The following is an 11,165-nucleotide window of genomic DNA, read 5'->3' as shown; positions in this document are numbered from 1 at the left end:
GCGGCCGCCGCGCCCCGGCCCCGCCAGCCCGGACACGCCGCGGCAGCGCCGGCTCGGCGGCAGCGCTCTGGGACTGCGCTGAGGGACGGCAGCGGGGCCACCGGGCTGCCGCAGCCGGGAGCGCTCGGCGGCAAGGGTAATGCCAATTCCGGCTTCTGGGAGTTAAGGGCTGCTTCGCAGGTTTTGGCTTGTTCGGGCTGTTTCGCTGGGAGTGACAGGTATTGTCTCTCGGAAACCTCTCAGAGTGGAGAGAAAGAAAAGCCTCCGGAGAGGTTTTACTCTGCCCCACGCTGTCCTGCAGCCCGCCTGTTTCATCCTCTGTGACCCCCATGTGATGTTCACATTACAAAGTGGGTTGTCTGCTTCAGATACTTTAGAGAGTAAGAAGTTGCTGTTACAGTCGTGCTTGTTTCCCAGTGTCTCCTGCTCTCCCTGCCCCTTGCCCACACTTCATCACTTATTAGAGTCGTGCCAGTCACCAAAAACAAGCGCGCTATGGGCTCTGCCTCAGCTGTGTGAGAAAAGGTCAAAGGTTGAGTTTTGTCTTCTGTAAGTAAATGGAATGGGTATCGCTCCTGTGCTGTCACTGCAGTGCTAGGGGACTTCGTTTCAGAAACGAACAAGTTTAAAGGCAAATTTGTACTACATTGTCATGTACCTTGTCTCGACAAATGCGAGAAGGTGAGAAAGACCAAAGCATGAAGTGCTCCCAATTATTGTCAGGAGAGATAATGGCTTATAGAATTAAAAAAAAATAAAGGAAGAAGGCTATAAAGGTAACAAAGGTGTTTAGAGTTGTCTGTGTTAGTAAGTCTTAGAAATATTAAGTCTCTTTTTTCCAGGTTTGAAACATCCTCATAGACACTCATCTGAATGTACAGCAAATGCAGAAAGTACTGAAGACACTCTGAGGCTGCTTTTGGAGACAAAAAGACTGTCATATTTGTGATAACGTTCCTTTATGTTGGCACAATGTACAAGGAAAGTAAGGGCTTCAAGAAGGCGTTACATACATAAGCACTTTTAACCCCTTATCATCACAGTTACTCTGTCACAGTGAGGCAAGTCTGGTTTAGCTGGAAGAGTTTATTCCGGGAACTTTAAGAAGATACAACAGGGTTTGCACAGCTTGTTGGGAGGTGAAGACCTGCATATGCCTCTGGCATAGTTATAGTAATTTTTCTCTTGGTTATCTCTATTTTCTACTCGTGGCAATGGCTACTTCCCAGCAAAAAATTTTACACTTGGTCAAGTGTTTCAGAAGACAATGGCCTTTATTTTCCAACTCTGAAAGGACTACAGTGTGTGGAGCAGACTGCATGTTGATGGCGTTACAACTGTCCATGGCTGAAGTCAACAAGCAGGTTAGCATTCTTTTCAGTGTGTTCTTGGTACATCTCAGACTTGGTTACCTTGCTACACTTAGTGCTTAGGCACCAACTTGAAATGGCTGTTTTGGTCACTTCCTTGCTGTGCGTTAAAATAAGGTGTGTCTGAGGGCCAGATGCAGCAAGGCAAGAAAATGAATATGATTAAGTGCACTATTGAATCAGGGCTTCGAAAAAGGAACTGCAAGACAGGTGGGAGTATGGAAGTGCTTTACATGTATGTTTAAGCTCCAAATATTAAACACTAGTGTATTTCTGCTGATCACGTAACTTCTGTTTATTTCCATCCAGTGTTTCTTTTGTGTTGTAGATCAGGGTGGGAGAACTAGGACATTTGGGGTGCATCTTTTTTTCTGAGTGCTCCGAAAATGTTTTGGAATGACACGAGAAGAACATGAGTATAAAACTGAGTTGGTATAGTCTGCCTGAGTCATATTTGCCACAGTCCGTTCTTGGCTGCTGCTTTTCCTGACACTTGTCAGGTGAAGATCTGTATATGTACATATAAGTTGTGAGTGTGTACCCAGTACCAGCAGGAATTATATGGCTTTCTCCGTGTGAGTACATGAAGTGTCTGTCAAATGGTGAAGGGGAGGTACAACTCTAAAGTGTCTCTGAAAGAAGCGCTATGGCTTGTCAGAGCTGGAGGATGTCTGAAACATACCAGAAACAGTTGCAATATACAATCAGGCCTTTGCCTGTGTCTCGTTGAACAAGAACTATTGCAATATTTGTTTTAGTGACCTAAAGGTATCTTTTTGCGTCAATTAACTTAATTATTGATGAAAACAAATGACTGTTGTTGGAAGACTTAGTCAAATGTTGCATAGTGAATCAAACGTGTAGTACAAAGCTTTAGTTTAAGAAAACTAAAGCAAACATACCAAATCAACAAACATACCAGAAATGAAAGAACCACATCAAAGTGAAATCCCTAAGCCAGTAGAAAACCCAAACAAACAGAAAACCTGCTTCAGTTTGTGCATCAGAAAAAAATGTTGTAGTGTAAAATGTGCAGACTGGGGGTGTCTCTTGTCTAAACATTAAGTATAAAACTGATTAAGTCATCCCCCACTGTCAGAAACATTACAGCAAGGATACTAGAATCCCAAGATACTCCATTTGTACTTCATAGAATGTAGTAAATTCCAGCCAGGGTCCTGGTGTCCTCACAATAGCTGTGTAGGTAAAATGAGAAAATTAGTGTGCATCAAAATTAACTCTTGGAGAACTGATAAAAGACAATGATGCAAAACTACATATGGAGGTGGTCACTGTCTGTCATGTTTGTTGTGATTCTGAAGGGAAAACTACAGACAGTTTTCCAAAGCCAGCTCTGGGACCTATAATGTGTTGTCCTGTTGTATGCCAAAACTTGGACATGGAAAGGTTATGGTTCATTGCTCCCTGTTTTCCTTATAGTAAGTTTTTCCCCTCCACTAGAGGCAATTAATTTATTCTACTTTCTCCTTTTTTTTTTTTTTTTCTCCTCCAGAAAATATTCCTCTCTCCTAGAAATTCTTTTCTTTCAGAGATGATCTAACAAAAATTATAGCAGTTACTTTCAATTAATTTAGTTTCAAAATATTTAGCTTTTTTTTCAGATCTGAAGAAAGAATAAGTGTTCAAAAACCTGATTTGTTTTTTTCTGATTATACTAGTTGGTCTAATAAGACAAACCTTGGCTTGCATATGTGGATTAAAACTATTTTAGCATTTGCATGTGCTTCCTCTGAAGCACAATTTCTTTAGATTTTATCCATTTTGAAGTTCACAGTGTTAAAGCAAAATATGTCTGGTTTATTTTGTTCAGCACTGAAACTTCAAACTATGATGCAGAGTATTACAGCTGTAGGCATGTCCCTTGTTAGGTCTCTGATTTAAATACAATAATTCTATATTGTCAACATAACACTTGTAGAATAGAAATCTATTACAATGAAGTCAATTACTGCAATAAAAATAATTTTGTTAACAGGCTATTGAGTGGCTGTATTGAGAAAAACCCGACACATCCGACCTATCACAAACAACCAAAATATTCTTCTCTTTCTTTAGAAGCCTGGACAATTTTAATGGATTTGGTGTTTTAACTGTTACCTGTATCTGCAGTGGAAATGAAAAATAACAAAGCTTTTTGGAGAACTCCAGAAAAGTTTGAAAGCTTTATAATAAATTAATCTTAAATTTCACCAGAGTAAGGGTAGCAAACAATGTGATAAACATGGATCAAATATCAGGGATGAATGAAAAAAAATTCTATCCTTTCAATGCCTCTGAAAATACTTTGGTTTGTAGCACAGTTGTGGCCATGTGACTTAAAGACGAGTGGCATAAGGTCTGTGATGGAAGCAAATACCTTTTACTTAGATTGATTAGTATAGATCTAGAATCTAGGAACATTTTCAACAAGAAGAACCTTCCTCAAGGTTTGAAATAGGAGTGACAGTTTTCAAGATGTTCAGCTAAGAGTAATTGCATTGACGGTTTGCACCTGGGGATCAGAAGGGGTAGAAGATGAGTTATCAGGTCAAATAATTACCTGTCATTTTCAGGCTATGGTTGTTTTAGCTAGTGGGATGGGAAACTGAAGTGTATAAAACAATTATTTTTCCAGAATCTGCATGTTTAAGTTGTCAGACTTGTCTTAAATGTGTTTTAAATCTCTTCTAGAATGAAAGCTTTGATACTGGTGGAAAAAGTGCTTCATTGTTGATTTTAGAGATATATTTTCTCTTTAGAAATTTGTATTTGTGTATTTCTGGTTCTCCATAAAAGCAGTTTTGGTGTGTGGTTTAGTTCTATTCTGTGCTTCCATGAGTGCATTTTGTATGCTGTCTGAAGAATATTATCTTCTATTCAGTGTCTTGTATTTTTTAAAATGTTTTCCCAAATTGTCCTGTTTCCATGCTGGCAAATGAAGAAAAATGCAGGGTTGTTTTTTAGTGTTATTCCCTTAAATTCTTCTATCTGTCTCCCTTTTGGTAATGAGGCACTCCTAACTAACTTTGTAGCAATTTTATATGACATATTGGTTGTAGTAGGTTGTAATTATGCTACTAAGAGATGTCTTGGCTGTTCTTCAGCATGATTAATTTTTCACAGAATCACAGAAGGGTTGAAGTTGGAAGGGACCTCCGGAGGTCATCTAATCCAGCCTCCCTCAAATAGGGCAACCTGGCAGTGCCAGTTGCCCAGGACCATGTTCAGGTGTCTTCAAATTGTCTCTGGGGATGGAGAATCAATAACCTTTCTGCACAACCTGTGCCAGTACTCAGGCATCCTCGAAGTAATGAAGTATTTCCTGATGTTCAGAGGGAACCTTCTGTGTGTGTTTCAGTTTGTGCCCATTGCCTCTGATCCTACTATGGGGCACCTTGGGAAAGAGCCTGGCTCCATCCTCTTTGCCCCCTCCATTCAGATATTTGTATGCATTGAGGAGATCTTCCCTGAGCATTCTTTTCTCTGGACTAAACAGCCCCAGCTTTCTCAGCCTTTCCTCATATGTGAGGTGCTCCTGTTCCTTAATCATCATTGTGGATGATAACGTGAACTTTTTTTGACTCCTGTCAGTGTGGCTCCCTCATACTGAGGAAACCTAGAACTGGACACAGTACTTAAATGTGGTCTCACCGGTGCTGAGTAGCCTTCTCCTCAATGGACAGGCTCTTTAGAAAAAAGTTTGGAGTAATAATAATTTCCCTGGATTTCTTTTTAAACAAAATTATATACTGAGGCTGTTCTACTGTCTTTCCTGTACACTATATAATCAAAAAGTAACTATAAGTTAGTTTCATGTATTTTTGTTTTGCTCAACTGGAGTTGTTTTAACTGTGTTAAAACTCTTGCTACTTCAGTCTTGATGCTTCTTCCCTAGCTTGTCAATAGGACTTCTCCCTCACGCCCGTCTCTTTGTAGTATTGCAGGTGTCTGTTTTGAGGGGTAGAAGAGGGAGCAAGGATAGGATGTGTGGGGGTTTTTGGTTTGTGTGTTTTTAACCAGCAGGGTTCTAAATTTTCAATCTTGTGTTTTTATTATCACTATAATTGATAAAACAGTTTAGAAATGTGCTGGTTTGTTGTTTGGATGAGTAAAATTTTTACTTTGCTTATGCTGTGATTCTGCTGTTGCAGCTACTGTTCTACTGACCCATACATACATTAGCTCTCTAGTCCTCCTTAAACAGAGTATACCTCTGCTCTCTTGGGCCCTGGTACTTCTTCCTTTGACAGCCCCCCTCACCCACCCAAAGAAAAAGGGGTTCATTTTATTTATTGTCATTTTATTTATTACTATTTTATACTATTATCATTTCTCTAAGCTTGGGCTGTCAGCCTGTAACTTCACTGTTTCTGCACATTGCAACCCAACAACTATCAGATGTCCACACACTTGTGTTCAGATGAACCAGTTTCTCAGTCTGTACACAGCACTATCAACACAATGTGAAACTTACTGAAAATGCTGCATTATCCAACTTCAGTGTGCTTTATGTACCACACTTTAGGAACTCCTCTGCTGTGTGAGATTGTAGGCAAACAACGAAGGCTGAGCAGGACTAGGGGTGACAAGAGTGCAGAATTGCCCAACTCAAGGACAAAGCCAGAAAACAATACTGCAGTCTAGGACTGTGCCTGAAAAGACCAGAACTAGACCCAATGCAGGGTTGGTGGTTAAGCAGAGCAGTCTTTTACACCATATTCCAGAAAGGGTTTATGAGCATTTGTTTGGGGAAGGTGGAAGCCAACATGTTGATGCTGAAATGCACAACTTTCTGATTTTTAAAATAATTTGCCGTCAAAATAGAAATTTATTTGCTATGTAGCTAGCACTAGAAAACCTGCAATACCTACAAAATAGTAAAAAATGGTGTCTTTAAGCATGGAATATTGGTACTGGATTTCAGACATTCTAAGACAAGAGTCCCAAGGAAACTTAATATACTGCACTACCAGGAAGTAAAGATGCTTTATAATACTTTATTGATTCTATTCCTATGAAATGAAATACTTGTTCTGCCTATAATAGAATGGAAACATGTGACTTTTTGAACTTCCTTAAGCTATTAAGCTATTAGACAAATGCTTACTGCAAAACACCATAGTATTTTTAAAGTTAATTTTAAAACCAGAGACTTGACAAATTGACTGTGTAAGTAATGGAATATGCCATCACAGTGAATGCCTGATCACAAAGGTTAATATCTGGAATGCAGTATTTGGATTTAAAATATTTTTGCAGCACTAATATAAACTTTGCTAATCTCTGCAGGCCCTTGATCTGGTGAGGAAAGGTTTTGATTTATTAGATACCTTATGAAGTTGTACTTTAACTTGGTATCCTGAAGGATTTTGATTCAAAATAAAGTGAGAAAACAACTTTTTTTTCCCCCCCCATCTACTGCTGCTTTGATCTGTTTAAATTAGGTTATAATATGAATATATGTTTAATTTTTTGAGGGGCTGAAATGAAAATCAGGTGCTTTTCAGAAAAAATGTTCTGGTGATATGTGGAATAACATGTAAGCTCACAGTGCTGATTTATCATAACCCATGCACAAATTAAAAGGCAAAAGAGTGCTCTGAAGCTAATATGCGTGAGTGTTCTTCAATTTTCACTTGTAGTTCTTTGCCTACACAATATCAAAATAGTTGACTTCCAAGATTTTGGAATTGTGTATTTAATGAGGTCTATTGAGAAAGTTGTACTAAATATGCTAGAAACCAAAGGAGGCATAATTTGGGCTGGAATAACTTAAATTATTAGAATTTCTCATGTTTTCTTATTTCATGTTGTGTTCTGTTGCTAATGGTGTCTATAAGTAATTTGCTTAATGTGGAAATGTCATGAAGCAGAATTAAATCCTTGCTCTAGACAGGCGCCATCTGCCATTATGGACAGTGCAAAGCAAGGCTTGTTACTTGGTCACAGGGCATTTATATCATGTTTCATGGTAAATTACAACTCTTCTTTTTTTTTTTTTTTTTTTTTTTGCTTCTGTACATTGGGGAATGCTTTCGATACCAGTAGTGTGGACAGAAGTTTACCAGCAGGAAATGGGGAGTGGTACTCAGTTTGAAGAGCAGGGTGTGGACAAAAGTGAGGAGTCAAGTAGTGAAAGAGACAGTGGTAAGAGCAAGTAGTTGGAGGAGAAGGAAGAGGGGCACACAGAACATAATCTAATAATTTTGAGGGGATGAGTGTAGTCTACACTGTATAGTCAATGTTAGTTATAGTACTAGTAACAGAGGGGTGTGCATGGCTTTAATGTATTTATTAGAACTATGTAGCAACACTGTCAATGTTAGGCTAAAGTATAACTATTAAAATAAGAAAGAAAAGCTTTTTTTTAGTTGACATATGTTTTCCCAGTTCACTGCTTGAAGCAAGGTAAGGGAACCATATTTTCTGCCTTTGGGAAGTAAATGCCTGCCATGCTGAAAACTATTTCTGCAAATGAAGAACTTTATCCAAGAAGCAGTCATGCAACACTCAGAGTATTTTGTCAGGAGTAAAGTTTGATATACATGCCTGGTATTTTAAAGATCAAGAGCAAATACTGACAGAATACAACAGAATTAACTGTAAATGCAAAGCAATAAAAGAACTTCAACTATAGGTAAGACTTTGAGATAAATTTAAATTATAATAGATTTTCATATATATATGAAGCTTGTTTTAAATTTATTTTCAAAGCTATGCTGAATATGGAACATAATATTTTTTTGCTTATTTTGGTTCTGTTAGCACCATGGAGACTTCACAGTATCACTTAGTGATGTGTTGGAAACTTGGAAGTATTTATTACATGACAAACTAGGATTATCATATGAAAACATGAAAGAACCTGAAAATTATGCTGACGTGAAAAAAGCCTATCATGCCTTCTTAGCAAGAAGCAATATGTTCGATTTAATCGACATATGTCAGAAGTGCTATAGTCTTGGACTTTTACCTGAAGATGAAAGCATATCCCCTGTAAGTATTATGTTTGTTTGACCTCTTATATTGTTTTGACTTTTTTTTTGTTCCAGTTATGGATTTATGACACTTCTGATTATATGCAGGAGCTCTGGGTTATTCAGAAGTTACTCTTCTTTTCTTTTGGGGAAGCCCTTGAGTTTAAATTACTAAATGTTAAGAAATCTTAAATTCACTCAAAAATTATTTCTCTCTGTTATTCTGCTGGATAGTGCAGTCCCACAGCTCTGATTCAACTGATGAATAAATCACTCCTTGCCATAAATTGAATTGGAAAATAACCTGTAGAGATTTAATAAAACTGGGACAAAGCTTAGTAATTAACATGTCATGGAGTTTTGGTTGTATGTTGATATGCAGCCAAAATATTTTTAATGATTACCATTCTGAAAATACCATGCTTTTTAAACAAAAACTTCTGTACAATACATGTATTTGCATGTTAAATTTTGTTTTTAGAAGTTCCAGTTCTCCCACTCAGTCACAGCTCTGTTGTAGCTTATTGCAGGTCTTTTGTTAGTTTGGGGATTTTAATGTGTTTTTCTTTTCCTCCCCCTTTTCATGGGAAAGACAGGGAACCTGGGTCAGTTAATGAGCTCTTTCTAAGCTTGGCATAACATATTAAATGTTCTCCAGAGCATAAGCAGAGGCTTTTAGTGCAAGTGTATAACATAACTGTTTGAAATAGTTTCTAAGTTAATTTGAATCTTACACCTCATTTCTCTACTAGAACAGTTCTACTTTTAAAGACTAAAACTAAAAGTAGGTTTTAAGGGCTGTGCTAACCTCCAACACTAGCAAAGTGGCAGAGAGGTAGGTTTACACCAGGTTTTAAAACCACTTTTGTTTTCTAGTCATCTGCATATTTAAGTTTATTCTGATCTTTTTATTAAAGGTTCAACTGTTGGAATTTATTTCTGGTGTATTGAATGCACAAGAAAATAATGGTTCTGTTCTTTCTACTCCTACACAAATCAACAGTCAGGGCCAGGAGCATATGAAGGTAAAAATTATTTTTGTTTCTTGTAATGTTCTGTATCTATTGAAAAGATGAAATATAACATAGTTTTATTTTCCGATTGTTGTTACTCAATTGTGGCTGGGTTAAAAAAAAATAAACCCTGCATATTCAAACTTTGTATCTATTGAGTATATTGTAGGTGTGTATGGGGCTCTGTGCTGAAGTTTCTGTTCTGGAAGACAGTCCAGAATGGCAGACACTTGATGTAGGATAAATTTTTCTGCAAGTACACCATCACTCAAACATGGTCTGGACTAAGCATTAAATAAGTGAAGTAATCTTTCATATGGATGAAATCTGAATAGCCACTGTATTGGTAGCTGTAGCAAAGCAAACAAGGCTTGACTGTCCCAATAGAGGACTTAAGGACTCTCTCTAGAAGGGTTGATTCTTTCCCTTTACCCTTTCAACCACCAAAATAAGGATCTCTGAATGTTCTCTAACAGCGTTTGAAATGCTGGAGCTTTAGTCATTTCCAAACTCGCTTTTCTCTTAATAAATGGCAATTTCAAATCAATATTTGGGTATAACACAGAATATTTCTGAACAAGAAGATATGTTCTGAACTGAGGTTCTCCCCCTAAATAGCACTTCTACCACTACCACAATGGCTTTCTTGCTGCTCTGACTTATGCAGTAAAAATATTCTTCGCTCTTTTTTCCTTTTCTGAGGACTGTTTTTGCAGCCTGTCAATGGTACATGTTTGATTTTGTTACTACATCTTGTTGTATACATTCTGTGGTATAAGAAGATATTCCATAGCAGATAAGTTTTCTTGTTATATGTTCTTTTGTTAATGGCCTTTTTTTTTTTTTTTTTTTTTTTTTTTTTTCCTTTGTTTGTGGCAAAACTGCAAATTCTTCTGTTCTGGGACTATTGTTCTCACAGGGTCCAGAACAGTGCTGCAATATTAGTGATTACAATATTATATTTTGGTTGTATGGGTGGGGCTGGGTCACAATTTGTCCAAACTCAGTCAGTGGAGTTTCTTTGATTGAAATCCCCTGTATGCCAAGAGAAAAAAATTACTGAATCTGTGGCAGAGCTGGCAAGTAGTTTAAAATCTTAGTCTTTTGGAAGTTAATGGCAAATTCTTACATGGTTTAATTCTTACATGGAATGTCTGTGAGGAGGTTTCTAAATAGATATTTATAACCAATTTTAGTGACTAGAGATCCAACCCTCAAACACCTTATGAATATTCAAGTACCATATGTACAATTCTAACTTATTTATCATGTTTGTTTTCATCAAGACTTCCAGAACCCTCATGCATAAAGTAGCATTTTGAGTTGATGCAAGGTGAATTCTTACTCTTCCAAAAATTATATCAGTACATATCTAATTAACTTTAAAATAAAATGGGTCATAATTTAGCAATGGGTTTACCAATTTGTGTGATGTTTTTCCCATGCAGGTGACAATCCTGGCAAAGAAGTCTGTCTGTTCCTATTTAAGCCTTTTGGTGAATTCTAAGGATGATCTGGCATTGGCTCATATTCTAAATGTTCCTGACAGAGGACTTGGTAGAGAAGCCTTCACTAACCTGAAACATGCCTCACAGGAGAGAAAAATGTCCATTTTCCTGGTATGTGTGTCAAATGAAACTTCTTGGAGGTCAATGAAGTAGCTCTCTAAACAGTGAATGTGGCTTTAATCTAATATTCAACACTGATGTTTGCAAGCCAAGTCAAATAGCACCATGGACATCATTTTAAAGCTAAAAAGACAATAGATTCTGTGGGAAAAAATGGGTGCTTGTTTGGTCATGAGA

General features: G+C 37.5%; 1 protein-coding gene across 5 annotated transcripts in view; it reads left to right on the top strand.

The window, feature by feature from the left end:
- The first annotated feature begins 35 nt into the window (after positions 1–35).
- LOC104696230 (PARP1 binding protein) overlaps positions 36–11,165 on the top strand; it is a 41,711-nt gene continuing 30,581 nt past the window's right edge. For 2 of the 5 annotated variants that reach the window (XM_019292366.2, XM_010410455.3), the window contains exons 1-4: positions 36–1,364; positions 8,136–8,366; positions 9,265–9,372; positions 10,809–10,979. In XM_019292366.2, coding sequence (XP_019147911.1) covers positions 1,215–1,364; positions 8,136–8,366; positions 9,265–9,372; positions 10,809–10,979 — 660 coding nt within the window. In that variant the 5' untranslated portion in view covers positions 36–1,214. Of the gene's footprint in view, positions 1,365–7,422; positions 8,008–8,135; positions 8,367–9,264; positions 9,373–10,808; positions 10,980–11,165 lie in introns of those variants that run through there. The other 3 variants (XM_019292365.2, XM_019292364.2, XM_019292367.2) reach the window with 3 other exon arrangements.

The sequence above is a fragment of the Corvus cornix genome, chromosome 1A, assembly GCF_000738735.6.
Source record: "Corvus cornix cornix isolate S_Up_H32 chromosome 1A, ASM73873v5, whole genome shotgun sequence".
NCBI classification, from domain to species: domain Eukaryota; kingdom Metazoa; phylum Chordata; class Aves; order Passeriformes; family Corvidae; genus Corvus; species Corvus cornix.
Note: the sequence above shows the minus strand (reverse complement) of the source record. Positions and strands in the feature narration are given on the sequence as shown.